General features: G+C 55.7%; 1 protein-coding gene across 1 annotated transcript in view; it reads right to left on the reverse strand.

Annotated features, from left to right (window-relative positions):
- Positions 1 to 25,220, reverse strand: part of LOC116955863 (uncharacterized) — a 51,649-nt gene that overhangs the window by 10,856 nt on the left and 15,573 nt on the right. The window contains exons 3-7 of the mRNA XM_076053763.1: positions 18,352 to 18,442; positions 14,580 to 14,664; positions 11,596 to 12,395; positions 5,522 to 5,600; positions 1,143 to 2,992 (exon numbers count right to left, since the gene is read on the reverse strand). Of these exons, the coding sequence (XP_075909878.1) occupies positions 1,143 to 2,992; positions 5,522 to 5,600; positions 11,596 to 12,395; positions 14,580 to 14,664; positions 18,352 to 18,442 (2,905 nt within the window). The remainder of the gene's footprint in view (positions 1 to 1,142; positions 2,993 to 5,521; positions 5,601 to 11,595; positions 12,396 to 14,579; positions 14,665 to 18,351; positions 18,443 to 25,220) is intronic.

The following is a 25,220-nucleotide window of genomic DNA, read 5'->3' on the forward strand; positions in this document are numbered from 1 at the left end:
ACAAAGATAGCCTTGCTCAAATCTTGAAACAAACTACAGGCGACCCCCGTACCTACGACCAAATTGATTCCTGGACGGTCGCAAGTCGAGCCATCGTAAGTTTCCCATAGGCGTAATGTTATACACTGGGGTTCTGTTCCTGGAAACCCATTACATACCATAAAAAAATACCTAAATTGGCAACAAAAATTTATGAAAATAACTCTAACAAACATTTATTGTAACTTAACACAACCTTTACAAACATTTCTATTCAGTAAGGCACTTATATTTCCCCTTCTCAGATGTAGCAAAATGCGAAGAAAAAAAAGCAGCAGCAAAATTTTAAGAAAATTGACAAAAAAGTGAAGGGCGTTGTGAAAGACGCCGCTGCGTTCGCCCTAGGCACAGCTGCAGCTTGACGGGCTACACTGTGCATACCCAAACGGAAGAGCAGCAAAGCAGCGCCATCAGGCGACGAGTCTGTGCACGCTATGCAATCGACTCGGCATCGGTAGCAGTCGTTAGGCGTTTGTTGCTGGCCGCGTGGCGTGTTAAGCCTGTGCTTTGCTACTGTGATAAAATAACTTGGGCAACACGCGTGCACGATATATAAACGAGACTATTTTTATTTCACCAGGTAGGGCTGAGCTATATATATATAGCTCTTTTTGAGAAGCGACCTGGCTATCACAAATTATATCTCAACGAAGTGACTCATCATCAAGGGGGAATCTATAACAGCAGCCAAATTGATCTAAACGCGTGATGTTGATTCTAAACGTGGAGGGAAATACTGGAGGACCCAGAGAAAATTCCACGTTATCACGGGCAGAACACGCAAAGTCCAAATATACAGGGCAACTCGGGTCACCGGGTTCGAAGGGCAGCACCCTAACCACTTTGCTAACGCTCCCCCATGCACACACGCGCGTGCATATCCCGTGGAATCTACACCACAAATATGGCACAGAGGGCAGCGGTTTGCGCCTCCTCAAAATCCACACAACCACAGGGAGAGAGAGAAACACGCCAACTCAAAATATACAGCAGGCGTCAGGGTCAGGATTGAACCCACGACCTCCTGTATACCAAGCGAGGTAGCTAACATCTCCGAGTCAACATGGCACCACCGTACATATACGTGGGAAGCCAACACTCACCATGGCTGTGAGCGCGTCCTCATCCTCCACCTGGCTCAGTCGAGCCAGCGAGGCTCCTCCCGACTGCTGCTCCTCCGTCCCCGCTCCCCTGGCTCCCGGGGCCCCGCTCCGAGCCGGCGTCGTGTCGCTGCGGGGACCGCGATCCCCATCCCCGCTCCCTCCCCGCCTGCTCCCTCCATTACTGCCCGCTCGGTCCGGCCCGGACCCCACGTTCCCCTCCTCGTGCGACCGGAGGAGCCGGTGAAGATCGGCGGACGAGGAGCATCCACTCCCCCCGTCCAACTCCTCCGGCTCCTGCGAGCTTGTGGAGACGGTGGACTCCTCCTCCTGCTGCTGCTGCTGCTGCTGCTTAGCGGTCGAGTGTTCATCCTCCTCCGCCCTCCGTGCCGCACGTTCCTGCGCCCCGCGAAACGCCGCGCGTCTCGCAGTCGCGCTCGCCGCCGTGCGCTCCTTCCACGCACGGGCAAACGTGCGCTCCTCCCCTTTGTTAGTCGCGTGTTCCCACTCCCACTCTGTGCCGGAGGCCGCGGGTTCCTCCACTCTCTGCGAGGCCGCGGGTTCCATCACTCTCTGCGAGGCCGCGGGTTCCCCCACTCTCTGCGAGGCCGTGCGTTCTCCCACTCTCTGCGAGGCCGCCGGTTCCACCACTCTCTGCGAGGCCGCGGGTTCCTCCACTCTCTGCGAGGCCACGGGTTCCTCCACTCTCTGCGAGGCCATGCGTTCCACCACTCTCTGCGAGGCCGCGGGTTCCTCCACTCTCTGCGAGGGCGCGGGTTCCACCACTCTCTGCGAGGCCGTGCGTTCCCCCACTCTCTGCGAGGCCGTGCGTTCTCCCACTCTCTGCGAGGCCGCGGGTTCCTCCACTCTCTGCGAGGGCGCGGGTTCCACCACTCTCTGCGAGGCCGTGCGTTCCCCCACTCTCTGCGAGGCCGTGCGTTCCTCCACTCTCTGCGAGGCCGTGCGTTCTCCCACTCTCTGCGAGGCCGCGGGTTCCTCCACTCTCTGCGAGGGCGCGGGTTCCACCACTCTCTGCGAGGCCGTGCGTTCTCCCACTCTCTGCGAGGCCGTGCGTTCCCCCACTCTCTGCGAGGGCGCGGGTTCCACCACTCTCTGCGAGGCCGTGCGTTCTCCCACTCTCTGCGAGGCCGCGGGTTCCTCCACTCTCTGCGAGGCCGTGCGTTCCCCCACTCTCTGCGAGGCCGTGCGTTCCCCCACTCTCTGCGAGGCCGTGCGTTCCTCCTCCTCCGCATGCTCCTGCGCCCCGCGGAAGGCCGCGCGCTGCTCCCGCGTGCTCGTGCGCTCCCTCACCGCACGCGTGAACGTGCGCGCCCCAACGCTCTTGGCGGGCGAGGCCTCCGCGGCGGCGCCGTGTTCCCGCCACGCGGCCCCGGCCGTGCGCTCCTCTTCCTCCTCCGCCCCGTTTGCGAGGGGGGCGGCCGTGGCGGCGCTGCGTTGCCGCCCCGCGCTCGTAGACGCCAGCTCCCGGCCCGCTCTCTCGGCCCACCGCTCCTCCCTCCTGACGAGCGAGGAGGCTGCGCGCTCCTTGGGCGGGCCCGGCGCGGCGTCTCCCATCGCGCCCTCGGCTTTGCCGACGTCGCGACGCGGTGGGGAGGGAGATCCCTGCCGCTGCTCCTGTTGCTGCTCCTGTTGCTGCTCCTGTTGCTGCTCCTGCCGTTGCCGCCGGGACGCGCGATGACCCACGGGCAACACCGGGGTGCCGGTGCTCGGCCAGAGATTCACGCTTAGGGCTTGACACGGAGCCCGCAGGGCGGCGGGCGCGGCGTCGGTGGCGTCACAGAACTGGCGCGCGCGCTCACGTACGGACAGCAGCAGCGGGTGCGGGGTGGAGCCTGCACGAGAGGGGGTGAGGAAGAGGAGGCGGCAGTAGACATGGCTCGCGGTCACAGGACAGCAACACCCCCAGGGGGTTTCATGGAAAAATAAATCGCCCGGCCAGGGCCTGCGAAGACGATGGCTACCCTGTGGCAGCCGTCAGAGCGGCACTGCTACGGCAGCGGTGGCCGATGATGCGAGCGATTCAGATTAAGATACTGGGGGTTTTTGGAAGTTCATCAACGCGTTGAATCTTGAAGTTGAAAAAAGTTACATGCGCTACAGCGGCTCACAGTATTGGACGGAACTGCTTTATAGGACGGCGGAGGTTGTGAATACGTCTGCAAATAAATAAAAAATCGGCGGAGGATCTTTTTTCACCGGATTGCAATTATATCTGTAGCAATAATAATAATAAACGCAAATTATAAACGCTCGCATATTTCGTGAATCAAATGTAATGTTTGATCGAGAACTCGGAGGTGCGGAGAGCCAGGGCTCAAAGCCCCTCTCTCTTCAGCTCGCTTGAACATGCGAGAGCCTGAACGGGAGCAAACCTGAACATGTGAGACCACGGGGAGAAAGACACGCAAACTCCAAATATGCTGCAGACGTCAGGGTCGGGATCAAACCCATAACCTCCTGTATACCAGGCGAGGTAGTTAACATCTAGCCACCGTGGTGCTTTGCACCACCCCACACGCGAACCGCCCATTACAGATGGAACTCGGTTGTCCCCATTTGTACGGCGGCGGCTGCTGCTGCTGCTGCTGCTGCTGGGTGGAGGACAGAGGCGGCGAAGAGAGGAAGGGATTTGAGAAACTTGTGCCACTGATTCAATCGCCGTGCCGGGAGACGGAGGGGCCCGCGTGCCTCTGTGCGCACTGCGAAGCGTGCAGGCGGACCTGGCCGCTGTCGCGAGAGCTGGCGACGCTGGGTGAGACCGTGGCATCTCAGGGGAGACGGCAGGAAGGGTGTGGTGGGGGTGGTGGTGGGGGTGGGGGTGGTGGTGGTGGGGGTGGTGGTGGTGGTGGGGGTGGTGGTGGTGGGGGTGGTGGTGGTGGGGGTGGTGGTGGGGGTGGTGGTGGTGGGGGTGATGGTGGTGGTGGGGGTGATGGTGGTGGTAGGGGTGGTGGTGGTGGGGGTGATGGTGGTGGTGGTGGTGGGGGTGATGGTGGTGGTGGGGGTGATGGTGGTGGTGGGGGTGGTGGTGGTGGGGGTGGGGGTGGTGGTGGGGGTGGTTGTGGTGGTCGGGGTGGTGGTGGTGGTGGTGGAGGTGGTGGGGGTGGTGGTGGTCGGGGTGGTGGTGGGTGGTGGTGGTGGTGGGGGTGATGGTGGTGGTGGGGGTGATGGTGGTGGTGGGGGTGGTGGTGGTGGGGGTGATGGTGGTGGTGGTGGTGGGGGTGATGGTGGTGGTGGGGGTGGTGGTGGTGGGGGTGATGGTGGTGGTGAGGGTGGTGGTGGTGGCGGGGGTGGTGGTGGTGGTCGGGGTGGTGGTGGTGGGGGTGGTGGTGGTGGGGGTGGTGGTGGTGGGTGGGGGGGGACTGGAAGTGCGGCTTCAGTGGCTCCACGCGATCGACGGAAGAGGAGGAGGAAGGAGGACCGGCGCCACCAGGAACAAGACAAACAAACAGGACGCGGTTTCGGCGCTGTGAACGATCACTCTGGGAGTGCCGTGTGCCCGGCTATATTTAATGCTGTGCAGGGGTTAGCGGCAGGGCAGAGGATCTGCACGTCGATTAGCGGGATGAGATCAAACGACATTGGCAGGAGAACCTATGGCCTTGCGGTAGAATTATAATCTGCAAGCATCTTGGCCACACTAACCGGTGAACTGGTCTGGAGCCTCTCCTAGGTTAACTCAGCCTTCAATGAGTACCCAGTGCAGTGTGTAAACATCAGCACTGAGGAGACAGAGGCGGCCGCGAGTGGCGTTTGCTGGCCACACCACCCCCTTGTTCCCCATGATGGCCTTCAGATGCTCGTGAACAGCACCTGCCCCATTAGAATGTTCAAGGCTATAAGAGACGTTTTGTCTCTGTTCAACAAGGTGCTATATTGTGTGCTGTGCGCGTGCTGTCTCCCTGCTGTACTGTGCTGTGTGTGCCGTGCGTGTGCCGTGCTGTGTCTCCGTGTCACATCGGCCGCGTACTGTGCGTGTACTGTACGTGTACTGTGCGTGTGCTGTGCCCGTGCTGTGTCCGTGCTGTGTCCGTGCTGTGTCTGTGCGTGTGATGTGTCTGTGTTCGTGCTGTGTCTCCGTGCTGTACCGGTCATGTGTGTGTGTGCTGTACTTGTACTGTGCGTGTGCTGTGCGTGTACTGTGCGTGTACTGTGCATGTGCTGTGCCCATGCTGTGCGTGTGCTGTGCGTGTACTGTGCGTGTGCTGTGCCCGTGCTGTGCGTGTGCTGTGTCTGTGTTCGTGCTGTACCGGCCATGTGTGTGTGCTGTGCGTGTACTGTGCGTGTGCTGTGCCCATGCTGTGTCTGTGCTGTGCCCGTGCTGTGTCTGTGCTGTGCGTGTGCGCCGTGTGTCCGTGCCGTACCGGCTGTGCTGCGTCGCTGCCCCCGTGCCGGTGTTGCCGAGCTTCCATCTGAGGCGGCGGAGGCGGCGCCGCGTCCCCGCTGGCTCACGGAGCCAGGGGAGGGGGCACAAGGGGAAGGGAATCCGTGGGCGGTGTTACAGAGGCAGAGCACAACAACAACAACAATAAGGGCGGTGGTGGCTAGATGTTAACCACCTCGCCAGGTATGCGGGAGGTCGTGGGTTCGATCTCTACCCTGACGATGCCTGCTGCTGCTGCTGCTGTATATTTGGAGTTTGCGTGTCTCTCTCTCCCTGTGGTCGCGTGGATTTTTATCCCGGGTCCTCCGGTTTTCCCCTCCACAATTAGAATCAACGACACACGTTTACAGTATTTGGCTGCTACTATAAATTTCCACATGATGATGATGATGAGCCACTTCGTTGAGCTATCATCTGTGATCACCTACGTGACTTTACCGAATAGAACCAAAGCGTATAGAGGGAGACTTCTCTGGAGGCAACACGTTGATATCGATAACAGCTTAACACAAAGGGGTTACGGCCAGTTCGACCCGACATCCTACGGAGGTATGTCCTCCACACTTGCGTGTCCTCCACACTGGTGGAGTAGCTCACTAAGGCTCCTCCGGCGAGCGGGACCTAGAGAGGATATTCTGACCCCGACCCAGCCAAGGTCCTCGGGTCCGGCCCCGGCTCCAGGTCTTCAGGGTGGCTTCTTCTGGAAGATTTTGCTGTTTTTTCGTGCATTTTTTCTGTTTGCGCATAGTCACTTTAAGATGTTTTTCTCGTTCGTGTTTTTGTTTTTTTTTGTTTGTTGCGGTTGCGCCCGATTCAAGAGCCGAACGGCTCGCAGGGCTGTACCAAAATAAATGAAACTGAAATGAAAAAAACTGAAACTGAGTGGACAACTCCCGGACGCGTTCGGGGGTCCGGCTCTTAGACACGGTCCCCAGCTCACTCCGAGGGACCTGGAGTGGGACGTCTTCCCCCAACCTCCCCTTCCTGGGGGTCTGGGGTCCGCACCCTTGGTCACGATGCTCCCTGGGGGTTACCTCGGCCCAACGGCCCGGCTTCATCTATCCGGCTTCAGCCTCTCTTCCGCCCCCCTGTTGACACAGGGCCGGTACTACCGGCTAAGAGAGTAGTGGCGATCAACGCATCGTGCCCAACAATGCCACGACAAGTACAAGGGTGGCAGCGGCACCGCGGTGCCACACCATTCGGGCATTCTCACAGCAGCGAGCGACGCGGGCGCCTCTATGTGGAGCTTGCGCAGTGTGTTCTGCTATAACGCCGTGCGTTTTTTTTTTATCCCACAAATAGGATTATGAACGTGTCGGGGAACGCATTTTTTGTAAGGCAGATGCGAATTGTGATATACGACTCGATCGAGCGAACAGAACTCCGTCGCAGCGCGAGTAGGAACAGGCGGTTGCAATACGGCTGCCTCGGTGTGGAATCATCACACCACGAGGCATTGGGATGCTGCTGGATGCTTCGAGATGCTACCCACACGTCTCAGTCTTTGTCCAGTCTACATACGCATCTCACGTGTTGCCACCGACTGTGCTTTGCCCCTATATTATTTATTATAAAGCGATTTTTCCATAACGCGGTGTCCTTCAGGGATGCAACTACTGCGTTATAGGAGAACCAGACCACATTGTCCCCCTGTTCTGCAGTGTGAGTGATGTTGGGGCCACCGCGGTGGCGAGATGTTAACTACCTCGCCTGGTATACAGGAGGTCGTTGGTTCGATCCTAACCCTGACGCCTGTATATGTGGAGTCTGCGTGTTCTCCCCGTGGTCGCGTGGATTTTTTCTCCGGGTCCTCCGGTTTTTCCCTCCACATTTAAAAAAGGTGTGTTTAGAGTATTCGGCTGCTATACATTAACACGTGATACGCCACTTCATTGAGCTATCGTTTGTGGCCAGGTCGCTTCTGAAAAAGAGCAATTTAGCTCGGTGGCGCCTTACCTGGTAAAATAAAAATTATTCAGTTTAGCTGAGAGTGAGCGCTAACTGTGTCCGTCCAGTGCTCGCCGAGCGGCATTGGCGCCCGGTTGCTGAACAAATCCATGACAAGGTCGTGCTCTCATTATACCGCAATACCTCGCCAATCTCGTGAAGCAGCATGAACCGCCATGCAAACTCCGGTGATCCTCACGGCAGCGGCTTTTGGCTAGCCGTCGAACAAAGACGGCCACTGCATCGCGCGCTTTCAGATGCCCTTTTGCGGCCCGCCTGGAACGCTCTTCCTTCTGATATATTAGGAAGCAAATGGAGCTATGCACTTTTAAATGATCATTTAGATTGTAAACTCATTTCTTAAGAATGTATTTTTGTGTTCTAGTTTGTTGTCCTTCCCCTGCACACTCCGATTAGTGCGGTCGGCTATGTACGGTGCAAAAGAAGTTGAGCATACATACATACTCTGAGTGAGTGAGTGCGATTGTGAGGGTGTGTGTGTGTGGAGCGGTGGTGCAACAGTTAGCGTGCTGCACTACGAACCTGGCCACCCAAGTTCGATTCCTGGTCACGGCCAACACTAGTGGCGATTATCTGAACTGGTCATGGGCCTCTGCTAGGTCGACTCAAATGAGTACCTAGTGCGATGTGTAAATGTCTCCACTGGGGAGACAAAGGCGGGTGGACGTGGTGCTGGCCACCGACCCGTTCGCGTAATGTCCCGGCCTTCACAGATGCTGCTCGCTAGCAGCACTTGCCCCAACAGTCTGTTTAGGCTATACGGGGGATCTCCGTCTCTGTAGTAGGAGTGAGTGGCGTTTGTATGCTCTTCCCCTGTTCTGTATTGGTTTCCTCCGGATGCTCCAATTTCCTCCCAAAGCTAAAAGAAAAAGACACCGCAACATATTCTTGTGTAATGACAGGGTGCCACCTGTCGGCCTGAAGGGGGAAATCGTGGTTATGGGCATGTTACGTAATGTCTAATTACGAGGGAGGCATATCTGAGGTAAAGGTGAAAGGCGGAGTCAGTCGGGAAGCTCTGGGAACCTGCTCGAAGGTTCTGGAAGGGGGCGTGGCCGGAGGCGGGGCTTGGTCACGCCAGAGGTTCGGTGCTGTTGCGGGTCCTAGTTCCTGGCTGCGTCGCCGCTCGCCGTCATCTCTCTACATCGTTCGGCAACGTGGCCGATCTTCTGCAAGGCTCTTGTGGTGCCACAGCAGTGAAGCCGCTCCGTCGGAGCCGTGCCTGCAACGCCACCACGGGAGAGCGTCCGGGCCGACGCTGCTTCTCCCTCACCACCCCCCAAATGAGCACACACAACACACAAACCCCCCACGTAGGACCTCGTGGGGAAGTCACCTGGCCTCCAGGTTTTCACCCAGGGGCCCTCTTCGTAGGGACATCCCCCCCGGTTTACTGGGGTCAGGGAATTGGCTGACTTCTCCCGGGTTGAATTACACCGCGGAGCCGTGAATTGACGTGCAATTGCATGGTCATGACAAGGCGACTCAGTCACCGCGGTTAGGTCCACACGAGCACCAGGGGAAGCATCCGATTGGCCGGAAAAGTACGCTTGCACGCCGTGGCCAATGGCAACGGCCCAACGGCGGCCCCGTTGATGGGTAGAGCGGGAAGCGGACGTCTGTGAAGGCACCGAGGCGGGTGCACCAATGGCGGTGTGGTATCGCGGGTTAGCCGGGCAGACCTTTGATGTAGAGAGAGATAAAATGGGAGAGGAGAGAGACGATGGGAATTCGCGTTCTCCTCAAGCGAACGATCGGAGCAGTCAGCTTGCCGGCCACTGGGTCGTCCGTGTGACGAGTCTCAGCGAAGCCAGGCCCGCTCCGCGCAAGAACCTCGGGCAGCCTCATCCCCCCGCGACGGCCCACGCACCCGAGGCGAAACACGAGTACGAAAGAGAGAGTGGGGATTTAACCGTAAAAGCCTAGGGAGTTTCATTCCAAGGGGACGAGGTAGATCGGGTTTAGACCATCGGGAGATAGGTTAGACTTGCTCTGCTGACTCGGACTGACACGGGTAATAGTAGCTCGCAGACACGCCGGGAATAAATCGTCAGTGATCAATAAACCTTGTCGTGTGGTTTCTGCGAGTATGGAACGGGCGCATGGTGGTGCGAGTCCGCTCGTCGTGGTACGGGGATTTGCGCGCCCGACCGGGATTCCTGCATCGTTGTACCCTGTGTTTGCGCACGAGTGTGTATTTACCCACGTGTTTGCGCTCTCCCCTGCGTGTAACTCGTGGTTAGCGTGAGCGTGTGGCGAGGGGCGGCGGACCTGTACAGGGGCACGTGAGGTTACTCATGCGCCCTTGTGTTCAACGTGTGCGTGAGGTAGACGGGCGGCGTGCACGCGAGATTACCCATACGGCCTGTGTTAAGCGTGTGCCCGCGGTGAGCGACGGTGGACTCGCCTGGGTACACGTGGGATTATTCATACAGCCCTTTAAATAATCTCCGAGACAACCGCCCAATCGGCTACGCGTGTAAGAGTGACGTCCCTGCCCTCTGATCCCCGACCCTCCGTCCCGCGCGTGCGATTGGTGTGTCGCCCTAAGACCGACTCCGAATCCCCGCCCCGCAGCCCTTTAAACAATCTCCATTGCCCGCCCTCGGTGGCAACGCGTGTGCGAAGGACGTTATTGCCCTCTGACCCCTGACCCCCGGTTCAGCGCGTGCGAGGGGTGCGCGGGGTTGTGTGAATTGAAACGTCGCGTTTGAGTGGCTGAGAAACGACGGATTGACTCCAGGCAGCCGTGCGCCAGCCCCGAGCTATGCCCCCCAAACAAAACCCGCAGACCCGAGGGGCTGCGGCGCGAGGAGGGGAGCCGGGGAGCGGCAGCCCTCTCCCCACGAGCGAGGAGTTGGATAGTGGCGGCTCTCACACGAGCGAGCAGCCCGGAACCTGCAGCCCTCCCGAGATCAACCCTCCCCCGGAGGGGGAGCCGGGGGCCCGCGTCCCTCACTCTCATCGTCGCCATCGCTGCGCTAGTCAGACAGCTGTGTAGTTGGACGCCGGCGATGGGGTTGTGTAGAAGGGTCGGCTATGTGTAGCTACGTAGAACGTTACATCGATGTATCGCCCAGTCTTGTGCTTAAAGTGTGAGAATAAATAAGAAGCCTTCTACGCGACGTGTCTCGGAAGTCGCTCACTACACATGTACGTTTAACTTCCTTCGCACCGTACTTGTAACTGGTAATGGCCACAAAAGCACTCCCAGTGCTGAAAAACTCACCTGCAAATTTTGAATTTGGATTACACAGAACAGCAGCAACATCTCCCCATCACTGTGAAAGAACTTGGCAGGGCTCTCCTGTAAATTACTCTTGAGGGTCAGTGAGGTTTCCCTGGGTAAACGAGCTGGATAATAATTATTATTCAGGGCGATTATAACCACCCTGGGTGATTGTGCCCGACTGTCAGATCTGGGAATTTTCATTTTTTTGTATTTTATTGAGCTATGTAGCTCTTGTTCAGAAGTGACCCTGGCCAACAACAAAGTGGCTCATCATCAGATGGAAATTTATAGGAGCAGCCAAATACTCTAAACACGTGATGTTGATTCTAAATGTTGAGTGAAAAACTGGCGGCCCCGGAGAAAAATCCACTCGACCACGAGGAGAACATGCAAACCCCAAATACACAGCAGGCGTCAGGGTCGGGATCGAACCAACGACCTCTCGCATACCAGGCAAGGGAGATGACATCGCCACTGCGGAGCCTGCCTGCTCAGCGGGAAGCTGAGTGAGTAGATGTGAGCGAGTTGACCATGTGACTGCTTCTCCATGTAATACCGCAACACAGCGTACCACACCACAGCACACCACACAGTAAAACACCACACTGCGTCTCACCTGCACCACACCGCACCATGCAGCACCACACCACACCACGTCTCACGCGTACCACACCGCACCACACCACACTGCACCACACCTCACCGCGTCTCACCCGTACCACACCACACCACAGTGCCTCACCCGTACCACACCGCACCACACTGCGTCTCACACACACCACACTGCGTCTCACCCGCACCACACTGTGTTTCACCCGTACCACACCGCACCACACCGCACCGCGTCTCACCCGCACCGCTGCCGCGCCGTCCTCGTCTCCGTTCCCACTCGTGTCTCCGCTGTCCACCTCGGCCACACTCCCCCCCGCCTGGCCCCCACCCCTCACCCCCAACCGGGAGCGGCCCTCCCAGCCCCTCTCCCTCCTGCAGCCGCCCCCCTCCCTCCGCACCAGGCCAAGTGCTGCACCCCTCCTCGCCGCCCCACATCCTTCCTCTCCTCCGACGGCTCCTCCTCGCTCTCCTCCCTCGCCTCCATCCTCCGCCTCCTCCTTCCTCTTGGCACCACCCAAACTCAGGACGTCGTTCCCTCTCTCGCGCTTCACTCTGCTGCTACTCCTCCGCCCCGCGTCACCCCTCTCCCGCTTCTTCTTCTTCTTCTTCTTCCCCTCCCGGGCGCTGCCTCCCTCCTCTCCCATCCCAGCACCCGCAGCCAACAACCCTCGCTCGTCCTCTTTTTCACTTCCTCCACCACCTTCCCCTCCATCGCTCGCGGGCTCCTCCCGCCCTCGTCCCGGCTTCCCGCCGCCCCTGCCGGCCGCCCCTTCATCTCCCTCTCCTCCCCGCGGCCTCGCGCCGGCGTGGAGATCCGCCTCGGGCTCGCGGCGGCCCCTGTGCTCCGCCGGCCGCCCGCCCGCAACGCCCCGCGGCAGCTGCCGCTCGGCCCTCTCTGGCGCCGCGCAATCCCCGTGGCGTTTGGAGGTGGAGTCGCCGCGCCCCACTCGGGCCCCCGGGGTCCCGTCCACCTCTCCCTGCCCTTGGCAGGCCCCGAGGGCCTCCGCCACGCGGGCCCTGAGAGATGCGCGCGAGAAACCTGGGGGAGGGGTGCCGTGTATTGCGTGCCGCCGGTGTTATGGTGCAAGCAAAAAAAATTATTCGCCAAATTCGGGAAAAATAACATTGCAAAAGTACACAATTGGGCACCTCCAATTAGTACGCATGGCTACGTACAGCGCGAAAGATGTTCAACATATATTAACACACAGAGAAGCAATCATCGGGCCCCCTACTGACAAACGTATGCACACTTGCGGCCCGGGTGCTGAGTCACCTTGTGCCATACAGGACCAGCTGCCACTGGGGGATACCCTTGCAGGCTACGTCTGTGAAACACAGCAGTGTCTACCGTCGTAATAAACGGATAGGGACAATTGTAATTGCGCGCCGTACTGACAGCGCACAGGTGATCCAATAGGAAAGCTCCGTGGTTACGACTCATAACTGGCTTCCTTTGGGTAAGGTGACTGTGGAGGTCCGTCAATGTCTACTTCGAACCTTAACCCTCCCAAAGGCCCCACGAAGCCAACCAAATCAAGCTGCCAACATGGCCACGGGTGCCAATCCATTTGGGTTATCGGCAAAAAGTCCAAAGGATTGTTGAGACGGCAACATTTTGGCAGGTTAATATTTTGATCGCTTACTCTTTGGTTCTTTCGGCAAAGTCACGTAGGTATAAAATAAAATAAATCACGACGTTTTGGGCGCAACACAAGCGTCCGTCATCAGGTGGGAAAGCATGGTCTGCTGCGGAGGCAAACTGCTTTAAAAGGTTTGAAATGGGTGTAGCCCAAGGGTCCTAAAGTGACCTGGGCTAGTGATGTTAATGTGAGAAATTAGCATGTAACTGTAAGATAACAGGAGAGCAGCCTCCTGGACGAGGGCACGGAAGTGGCTATGTTAATGTGAGAGATTAGCATGATGTTAATGTGAGAGAAATCCAAGAGAGAGGCATAGAGAGAGACACAGAGAGTCGGAAATGAGCAATCATTGGAAGGACGTTATTAACCAGGTAATGTCTTAACTGACTGTGGTGTTTCCATCCTACCAGCCTATGTCAGCTGTTATTTCCAATGTTAACTAGCTCGCCTGGTATACAGGCCATATTTGGAGTTTGTATGTTTTCCCCATGGTCGAATGGATTTTTCTCCGGTTCTTCCAGTTTTTCCCGCCACATTCAGAATCAATATCAGGTGTTCAGAGCATTTTGGCTGCAATAAATTTCCACGTGACGATGATAAGCCACTTCGTTGGGCAGTCATTTGTGATAGGCAGGTCGCTTCTGAAAAAGTGCTGAATAGCTCAGTGGCCCTTACCTGGTAAAATAAAAAAAAAAGTTTAATTTACTTGGTTTTAGTTTAGATCTTAGGGTCACGGTAGTTTAATCAGGGTAGTTTACGTAACTTATTAACTATAAGTAAAATATTACGTCCGAAACAAAAGGTATAAAACATTGCTATTATTATTATTTCCACGTCGAGCTGCGTTTGCATCACAGCCACCTGGAAGAACCGTCACAGCCCACCGGTGGTACCGGCTGACCACACTTTGAGAACCACCGCTCTAGATTATCGCTGTGATTACAGATTCCATTGGGACGTGGTGGTTCCAGGGGACCACACCTTGAGAACCACCGCTCTACATTATCACTGTGATTACGGATTCCATTGGGACGTGGTGGTTCCAGGGGACCACACCTTGAGGACCACGGCTCTAGATTATCGCTGTGATTACAGATTCCATTGGGACATGGTGGTTCCAGCGGACCACACCTTGAGAACCACCGCTCTAGATTATCGCTGTGATTACGAATTCCATTGGGACGTGGTGGTTCCAGCGGACCACACCTTGAGAACCACCGCTCTACATTATCACTGTGATTACGGATTCCATTGGGACGTGGTGGTTCCAGCGGACCACACCTTGAGGACCACCGCTCTAGATTATCGCTGTGATTACAGATTCGGATGGGACGTGATGTTCCGTGCACCACACCCTGAGAACCAATGCAGTAGATTATCGTTGTAGTTACGAATTCTGATGGGACGTGGTGGTCTGTGCACCACACCTGCAGAACCACCGCACTAGATTATTGTTGTAGTACGGATTCCAATGAGATGTGGCGGTCCGGGTGACCACACCTTGAGAAGCACCGCTTGAGATTATCATTGTGTTAAGGATTCCGATGGGACGTTGTGCGAGGTGGTGGAGGTAGGTGCACCTGTTGCGGGCATCTCGTCATGGCACTGCTTGCGGATGGCAGCGCGGATGAGCCGCCGCTCCTCGTAGGAGCTTGCAGACAGCAGCTGCCCGGGGGGGGGTGGGGGGGGGGAGGACCACACGAGCGTCAGTCAGGTCGGACAATCTCTTTGCATGTCAGAACCGCTACTACGAGGCCTGCACCAGCGTTACCTCTGGCCTCGCCCTGCCGAGGCATTATTCAGCACGCCCCCCCCCCCCCCCCCGCCCTCAGTTGGCCAAGTAAGGTGCGAAAGAAGTTCAACACGCATGCATATATAGGGTGGCGGTAACTTGGGAAGGCCTTTGTCCAGGAGCGGACACACCATGGCCGATAACGACGAGCTTTATATGGGAGTGCAGTGGCGCCGCAGGGGTTAGCGCAACTGCGCTATGAACCCACGAACCGAGTTTGATGTATGAAACTCATTGGTGGACTGATTGTTGCATGACCATGGTGGCGAAATGTTAACTACCTTGCCTGGTACACAGGAGGTCGTGGGTTCAAGCCCGACCCTGACACCTGCTGTATTTTTGGAGTTTTCTGTGTCTCTCTAACTGGTCGCGTTGATTTTTCTCCGGGCCCTACGGTTTTTCCCTCCATATTTCGAATCAACGTGCGTTTGGAGTGTTTGGCTACTATCAATTTACACGTGATGGTGAGCCACTTTTCGTTGAGCTATCATTTTGTGGCTTCTGAAAAACAGCGACCGGGCCCCTCAGTGGAGCCTTACCTGGCAAAATAAGTCTTTAAATCGTTTTAAAGTGAGAGGTGGCAACCGCTTGGGAAGGGAGGTCTATCGCCATAGCGGTGGGTCGATCGCGACATCAACGATGAGACTGTAGATCGATGGCGATGATAATGCAGATGCGAGTGCTGCGACTCGCTCTCCTGGAGTGACTCGAGTGCCAGGCAACATCTGCACAGCGACGTCCTCCTCCTCCTCCTCCTCGTGCGCACCTGCGCCGCATCAATACTTAATGTGGCCATTGTCGGAGCGGGCATGGGTGTGTGAGACCGGCTCGCCCCTTCCATACCACCCCCTCTCCCCCCCCCCCCCCCCCCCCACCCACCATGTGTGCGTGTATGTAAGTACGTGGAACTTCTTTCGCACCGTACGTAACACAACCGTGATCATCGGAGGCACGGCGGGGGAAGGGGGCGGAAGTTCAGCAAACTAACGCTCAGAGAAGCGGCTCTAAAAGAAATGGGTTTTCACTCTCGCTCAACACCTCAGCGCCCCGTGCACAGTGGAACGCCGCCGCTCCGCTTCCAACGCGGCGCCACTGACGGGTGGGGGGGGCCGACGACTCTCCCATCGATCGTTGCTCGACGCGACACGAGCGCGCGCCCCCGCTCCGCGAGAAGCGGCGCGCTCGCAAAATAATAATGTGCCGCTCGGCTTGCGTCCAAGCCAGGAAAGTCTCACCGGCAAGTGTCGCACGTACGCGTGTACGCCGGACTTCTTCCGCACCAGCGCGTAGCACAACCGCGCAAATCGGAGGCGTGGCAGGGGATGGGGGAAGCACAACAGACTAGCACACGAAAGGCGATTCTAAAGAAATGAGTTCAAATTTAATGTAGTTGCGTATTGTATAGCAGTGTAGTGCACATGGCATGCTGCAGTAGCGGCCACCCTCACAACGTCATTGGCAATCTCCCTTGCGTTTTAGCCAGGAGAGCCTCACCACCCAGTGTCGTACGTTTCACGAACGTTGCATAGGGCGCAACACATAGAGGCAAGCACTGCCACTATTACACCAGGGGGTTCTCTCATACAGGGCGTGTGACGTATGTTGAACTTCTTTCGCACCGTACGTAGTACAACCGCGCTAAATCAGAGGTGCGGGGGTGGGGTGGGGGGGAAGGGCAACAAGCTAAACACACAAAGCAGAGGATCAAGACTCTGTTGCAGGAGGGTCGGTGCCGGTTACATTGTATGGGTATTTTTTTTTTTAGCTATGGGGAGGAAACTGGGGAGGAAACTCATGCAGGACAGTGGGAGAAACGTGTAAACTTAGACAGTCTCACATGCGCACACTGACACAATCGCACTCTGTAGAATAGTGGGAGAATGTACAAATGCCTCGAAGAAAGGCGCCCGAGTCAGTTGTTGCAGTAGGGAGCGATGTTGCTGTTGCTGCTGGGTCTAATCCCAATTAAGTTATTGCAGGCAATTTTTCAGCTTTGGAATGTTGTTTGGGCTAATACCAGTTGCATTTGGGTTTTTTTAGCTATGGGAGGAGACCGGAGAACCCGGAGCAAACCCATGCAAAACAGAGAGAAAACATACAAACTCTACTCACTCAATCACACTCTGTAAAACAGGGGGAAACCATACAAACCCCACTCACTCACTCTGTAGAACAGGGGGAGATCACACAAACTCCACTCACTCACTCTGTAGACCAGGGGTAGATCATACAAACTCTGCTCACTCACTCTGCAAACCAGGGGGAGATCACACAAACTCCACTCACTCACTCTGTAGACCAGGGGGAGATCATACAAACTCTGCTCACTCACTCTGTAGAACAGGGGGAGATCATACAAACTCCACTCACTCACTCTGTAGAACAGGGGGAGATCATACAAACTCTGCTCACTCACTCTGCAGACCAGGGGGAGATCACACAAACTCTGCTCACTCACTCTGCAGACCAGGGGGAGATCATACAAACTCTGCTCACTCACTCTGTAGACCAGGGGGAGATCACACAAACTCTGCTCACTCACTCTGCAGACCAGGGGGAGATCATACAAACTCTGCTCACTCACTCTGCAGACCAGGGGGAGATCATACAAACTCCACTCACTCACTCTGCAGACCAGGGGGAGATCATACAAACTCTGCTCACTCACTCTGCAGACCAGGGGGAGATCATACAAACTCTGCTCACTCACTCTGCAGACCAGGGGGAGATCATACAAACTCTGCTCACTCACTCTGCAGACCAGGGGGAGATCATACAAACTCCACTAACTCACTCTGTAGAAAAGGAGGTCATACAAACTCCACTCACTCTGTAGAACAGGGGGAGATCACACAAACTCCACTCACTCTGTAGACCAGGGGGAGATCACACAAACTCTGCTCACTCACTCACTAGACCATGGGGAGATCACACAAACTCTGCTCACTCACTCTGCAGACCAGGGGGAGATCACACAAACTCTGCTCACTCACTCTGTAGAACAGGGAGAGATCATACAAACTCCACTCACTCACTCTGTAGACCAGGGGGAGATCATACAAACTCTGCTCACTCACTCACTAGACCAGGGGGAGATCATACAAACTCTGCTCACTCACTCTGTAGAACAGGGAGAGATCATACAAACTCCACTCACTCACTCTGTAGACCAGGGGGAGATCATACAAACTCTGCTCACTCACTCTGCAGACCAGGGGGAGATCATACAAACGCCACTCACTCTGTGGACCAGGGGGAGATCACACAAACTCTGCTCACTCACTCTGCAGACCAGGGGGAGATCATACAAACGCCACTCACTCACTCTGTAGAACAGGGGGAGATCATACAAACTCTGCTCACTCACTCTGCAGACCAGGGGGAGATCACACAAACTCTGCTCACTCACTCTGCAGACCAGGGGGAGATCATACAAACGCCACTCAATCACTCTAACTATGCAGACTGGCGTGGGTGACCGGCATGGGTGTCCGACTCCTGAGTGACCGGCTCCGGGATGACCTCGGTGGGTGGGGGTGAGAGTTGGTGAGCGAACTCACCAGGGTGGTGAGCTTCAGCAGATCCTTCTCGCACTCGAGCCTCTCCCCGAGCGGCAAACATCCGTCCCCTTCCTGCCCACTCACCCGCATCCTGGCCCGGCGACACAAAGACAAAGATCCCCCATGTGGACAGGACAAGACTGTTGGGGAAAGTGCTGTTAAGCGAGCTAAACTAAAAACTCAACAATTTTTTTTTATTTTACCAGGTAATGCCCACCGAGCTGCGTAGCTCATTTTCAGAAGCGACCTGGCGACAAATGACAGCTCAACAAAGTAGCTTATCGTCATCACGTGGGAATTCAGAGACGCCAAATACTCTAAACACACGTGACGTTGATTCTGAACGTGGAGAAAAATCCACGCGACCGCGGGGAGAGAAAAACACCGCAAACTCCAAATATACAGCAGCAGGCGTCAGAGTTGGGATCGAACCAACGACCTCCTGTATACCAAGCGAGGTAGTTAACATCTCATAGCCACTACGGCGCCCCTTGAACGCCAGAATAGCATAATAAGGGGTGGTGTGGCAAGCACCATCCCCGGGCCGAGTTGACCTCGGGGAGACCCAGGACTGGCTCGGATATCACTCGCCACCGATGTCAGCCGTGGCTGGGAATCAAGTACGCCGACCGCTGCGCCATCACTCGTCACATATAGAGATTAAGACCCCCCCGTATAGCCTTAACAGACTGTTGGGGCAAGTGCTGTTAGCGAGCACCTTTGAAGGGCGGCACGGCACACCAGGGGGTGGGGTGGCCAGCACAACGCCCGGCCGCCTTTGTCTCCCCAGTGGCGATGTTTATACACACTGCACCAGGTACTCCTTAGAGGCTGAGTCGACCTAGGGGAGGCCCAGGACCGGTTCAGATAATCGTCACTGGTGTTGGCCATGAGCGGCAATCGAACTAATTTCACAGGGTACGAAGCACAGCGCACTGACCGCTACACCATGCAGAACAGGGAGAGAACACACAAACGCCACACAGAAAGGTATCCGAGTTGGGAATCTAACCCCGGCCCTTCGTGCTGCGAGACCAAAGTGTAACCACTGCACTGCAAATCTGCTGCCCAGCATGCAAACACAGCAGGTGAACACGAACTGACGACTCGACTGATGAACATTACATTAAAGAGTGAACGAGAAGATGAAGAGATAAATCCATCAACACATGAACAAGTGGACGAACACACGTAGGCAAACAGACGGACGAATGGGCCGACGAACGCATGGACCAAGCGGACAGACCGAAAGGACAAATGTGCAGATGGGCGGACGAACGAACGGGCCGACGAATCGATGGACTAACGGACGTGAGGACGGAGGCAGGCTTGCCGGAGGCCACGTACCTCTCCGTCCGCCGCGGGTACACCGACTGCAGTGCCGTCGCGACACCGGCGCACAGAGCTCCCTCCCCCCTACCCCTCCCTCCTCCCCCTGCCCCATTCACCACCATGCAGCACGCAGCAACACTGGGGGGCGGGGGTCGATGGCAGGCACAGGTGTTCTCCACACCACCCCCCTCACCCCTCCTCACCACGCTCACCCCTCCCCAGGGATTGTGTCGACCCGTGCAGCTCGCTCCCCACTCACCACAACCCTTAAACAACACACAATCTCACACCCAGTGCAGGGGGCGGGAGGAGCCTCCCTCTTCCTCACCCAGGGTCGCACGTCCTTGGACTCTCACACTCCTTGGACTCTCACACTTGGTGGTCACAGTCACACAGGATTTATATTATGAGACCTCCTTAGCCAGTAACAAGATATGGTAATAGGTTTTACCCTTTTAATTGGCACAAAAACTGACACCTTTATTCAAGGCATCATGTTTGCAATAACCACAACACAAGCAGTCAAAATGCAAACAAAAGAGTCAAAATGCAAACAAAAGAGACTCTTTTGTTTGCATTTTGACTGCTTGTGTTGTGGTTATTGCAAACATGATACCTTGAATAAAGGTGTCAGTTTTGTGCCAGTTAAAAGGGTAAAACCTATTACTGTAAGTCACACAGGACTCTCACACTCAGCCTTGGTGGTGACCAAGTCACACAGGATCCTCACACTCAGCCTTGGTAGTGACCAAGTCACACAGGACTCTCACACTCAGCCTTGGTGGTGACCAAGTCACACACGACTCTCACTCAGCCTTGGTAGTGACCAAGTCACACACGACTCTCACACTCAGCCTTGGTGGTGACCAAGTCACACAGGACTCTCACACTCAGCCTTGGTGGTGACCAAGTCACACAGGACTCTCACACTCAGCCTTGGTGGTGACCAAGTCACACAGGACTCTCACACTCAGCCTTGATGGTGACCAAGTCACACAGGACTCTCACACTCAGCCTTGGTGGTGACCAAGTCACACACGACTCTCACACTCAGCCTTGGTGGTGACCAAGTCACACAGGACTCTCACACTCAGCCTTGGTGGTGACCAAGTCACACAGGACTCTCACACTCAGCCTTGGTGGTGACCAAGTCACACACGACTCTCACACTCAGCCTTGGTAGTAACCAAGTCACACAGGACTCTCACACTTAGCCTTGGTGGTGACCAAGTCACACACGACTCTCACACTCAGCCTTGGTGGTGACCAAGTCACACAGGACTCTCACACTCAGCCTTGATGGTGACCAAGTCACACAGGACTCTCACACTCAGCCTTGGTAGTGACCAAGTCACACAGGACTCTCACACTCAGCCTTGGTGGTGACCAAGTCACACAGGACCCTCACACTCAGCCTTGGTAGTAACCAAGTCACACACGACTCTCACACTCAGCCTTGGTGGTGACCAAGTCACACAGGACTCTCACACTCAGCCTTGGTAGTAACCAAGTCACACAGGACTCTCACACTTAGCCTTGGTGGTGACCAAGTCACACACGACTCTCACACTCAGCCTTGGTGGTGACCAAGTCACACAGGACTCTCACACTCAGCCTTGATGGTGACCAAGTCACACAGGACTCTCACACTCAGCCTTGGTAGTAACCAAGTCACACAGGACTCTCACACTTAGCCTTGGTGGTGACCAAGTCACACACGACTCTCACACTCAGCCTTGGTGGTGACCAAGTCACACAGGACTCTCACACTCAGCCTTGATGGTGACCAAGTCACACAGGACTCTCACACTCAGCCTTGGTAGTGACCAAGTCACACAGGACTCTCACACTCAGCCTTGGTGGTGACCAAGTCACACAGGACCCTCACACTCAGCCTTGGTAGTAACCAAGTCACACACGACTCTCACACTCAGCCTTGGTGGTGACCAAGTCACACAGGACTCTCACACTCAGCCTTGGTGGTACCCAAGTCACACACGACTCTCACACTTAGCCTTGATGGTGACCAAGTCACACACGACTCTCACACTCAGCCTTGGTGGCGACCAAGTCACACACGACTCTCACACTCAGTCTTGGTAGTGACCAAGTCACACAGGACTCTCTCACTCAGCCTTGGTGGTGACCAAGTCACACAGGACTCTCACACTCAGCCTTGGTGGTGACCAAGTCACACAGGACTCTCACACTTAGCCTTGATGGTGACCAAGTCACACACGACTCTCACACTCAGCCTTGGTGGCGACCAAGTCACACACGACTCTCACACTCAGTCTTGGTAGTGACCAAGTCACACAGGACTCTCTCACTCAGCCTTGGTGGTGACCAAGTCACACAGGACTCTCACACTCAGCCTTGGTGGTAACCAAGTCACACACGACTCTCACACTCAGCCTTGGTGGTAACCAAGTCATACAAGACTCTCACACTCAGCCTTGGTGGTGACCAAGTCACACAGGACTCTCACACTCAGCCTTGGTGGTGACCAAGTCACACACGACTCTCACACTCAGCCTTGGTGGTGACCAAGTCACACACGACTCTCACACTCAGCCTTGGTGGTAACCAAGTCACACACGACTCTCACACTCAGCCTTGGTGGTAACCAAGTCATACAGGACTCTCACACTCAGCCTTGGTGGTGACCAAGTCACACAGGACTCTCACACTCAGCCTTGGTGGTGACCAAGTCACACACGACTCTCACACTCAGCCTTGGTGGTGACCAAGTCACACAGGACTCTCACACTCAGCTTTGGTAGTGACCAAGTCACACAGGACTCTCACACTCAGCCTTGATGGTGACCAAGTCACACAGGACTCTCACACTCAGCCTTGGTGGTGACCAAGTCACACACGACTCTCACACTCAGCCTTGGTAGTAACCAAGTCACACAGGATTCTCACACTCAGCCTTGGTGGTGACCAAGTCACACACGACTCTCACACTCAGCCTTGATGGTGACCAAGTCACACAGGACTCTCACACTCAGCCTTGGTGGTGACCAAGTCACACACGACTCTCACACTCAGCCTTGGTAGTAACCAAGTCACACAGGATTCTCACACTCAGCCTTGGTGGTGACCAAGTCACACACGACTCTCACACTCAGCCTTGATGGTGACCAAGTCACACAGGACTCTCACACTCAGCCTTGGTAGTGACCAAGTCACACAGGTCTCTCACACTCAGCCTTGGTGGTGACCAAGTCACACACGACTCTCACACTCAGCCTTGGTGGCGACCAAGTCACACACGACTCTCACACTCAGTCTTGGTAGTGACCAAGTCACACAGGACTCTCTCACTCAGCCTTGGTGGTGACCAAGTCACACAGGACTCTCACACTCAGCCTTGGTGGTGACCAAGTCACACAGGACTCTCACACTCAGCCTTGGTGGTGACCAAGTCACACACGACTCTCACACTCAGCCTTGGTGGTGACCAAGTCACACACGACTCTCACATTCAGCCTTGATGGTGACCAAGTCACACAGGACTCTCACACTCAGCCTTGGTAGTGACCAAGTCACACAGGACTCTCACACTCAGCCTTGGTGGTGACCAAGTCACACAGGACCCTCACACTCAGCCTTGGTAGTAACCAAGTCACACACGACTCTCACACTCAGCCTTGGTGGTGACCAAGTCACACAGGACTCTCACACTCAGCCTTGGTGGTACCCAAGTCACACACGACTCTCACACTTAGCCTTGATGGTGACCAAGTCACACACGACTCTCACACTCAGCCTTGGTGGCGACCAAGTCACACACGACTCTCACACTCAGTCTTGGTAGTGACCAAGTCACACAGGACTCTCTCACTCAGCCTTGGTGGTGACCAAGTCACACAGGACTCTCACACTCAGCCTTGGTGGTGACCAAGTCACACAGGACTCTCACACTTAGCCTTGATGGTGACCAAGTCACACACGACTCTCACACTCAGCCTTGGTGGCGACCAAGTCACACACGACTCTCACACTCAGTCTTGGTAGTGACCAAGTCACACAGGACTCTCTCACTCAGCCTTGGTGGTGACCAAGTCACACAGGACACTCACACTCAGCCTTGGTGGTAACCAAGTCACACACGACTCTCACACTCAGCCTTGGTGGTAACCAAGTCATACAAGACTCTCACACTCAGCCTTGGTGGTGACCAAGTCACACAGGACTCTCACACTCAGCCTTGGTGGTGACCAAGTCACACACGACTCTCACACTCAGCCTTGGTGGTGACCAAGTCACACACGACTCTCACACTCAGCCTTGGTGGTAACCAAGTCACACACGACTCTCACACTCAGCCTTGGTGGTAACCAAGTCATACAGGACTCTCACACTCAGCCTTGGTGGTGACCAAGTCACACAGGACTCTCACACTCAGCCTTGGTGGTGACCAAGTCACACACGACTCTCACACTCAGCCTTGGTGGTGACCAAGTCACACAGGACTCTCACACTCAGCTTTGGTAGTGACCAAGTCACACAGGACTCTCACACTCAGCCTTGATGGTGACCAAGTCACACAGGACTCTCACACTCAGCCTTGGTGGTGACCAAGTCACACACGACTCTCACACTCAGCCTTGGTAGTAACCAAGTCACACAGGATTCTCACACTCAGCCTTGGTGGTGACCAAGTCACACACGACTCTCACACTCAGCCTTGATGGTGACCAAGTCACACAGGACTCTCACACTCAGCCTTGGTAGTGACCAAGTCACACAGGTCTCTCACACTCAGCCTTGGTGGTGACCAAGTCACACAGGACTCTCACACTTAGCCTTGATGGTGACCAAGTCACACACGACTCTCACACTCAGCCTTGGTGGCGACCAAGTCACACACGACTCTCACACTCAGTCTTGGTAGTGACCAAGTCACACAGGACTCTCTCACTCAGCCTTGGTGGTGACCAAGTCACACAGGACTCTCACACTCAGCCTTGGTGGTGACCAAGTCACACAGGACTCTCACACTCAGCCTTGGTGGTGACCAAGTCACACACGACTCTCACACTCAGCCTTGGTGGTGACCAAGTCACACACGACTCTCACATTCAGCCTTGATGGTGACCAAGTCACACAGGACTCTCACACTCAGCCTTGGTGGTGACCAAGTCACACAGGACTCTCACACTCAGCCTTGGTGGTGACCAAGTCACACACAACTCTCACACTCAGCCCTGATGGTGACCAAGTCACACACGACTCTCACACTCAGCCTTGATGGTGACCAAGTCACACAGGACTCTCACACTCAGCCTTGATGGTGACCAAGTCACACACGACTCACACTTAGCCTTGATGGTGACCAAGTCACACAGGACTCTCACACTCAGCCTTGGTGGTGACCAAGTCACACACGACTCTCACACTCAGCCTTGATGGTGACCAAGTCACACAGGACTCTCACACTCAGCCTTGGTAGTAACCAAGTCACACAGGACTCTCACACTCAGCCTTGATGGTGACCAAGTCACACACGACTCTCACACTCAGCCTTG

The sequence above is a fragment of the Petromyzon marinus genome, chromosome 62, assembly GCF_048934315.1.
Source record: "Petromyzon marinus isolate PM22_M1 ecotype Great Lakes invasive population chromosome 62, UKy_Petmar_22M1.pri1.0, whole genome shotgun sequence".
Classification (NCBI taxonomy): Eukaryota; Metazoa; Chordata; class Hyperoartia; order Petromyzontiformes; family Petromyzontidae; genus Petromyzon; species Petromyzon marinus.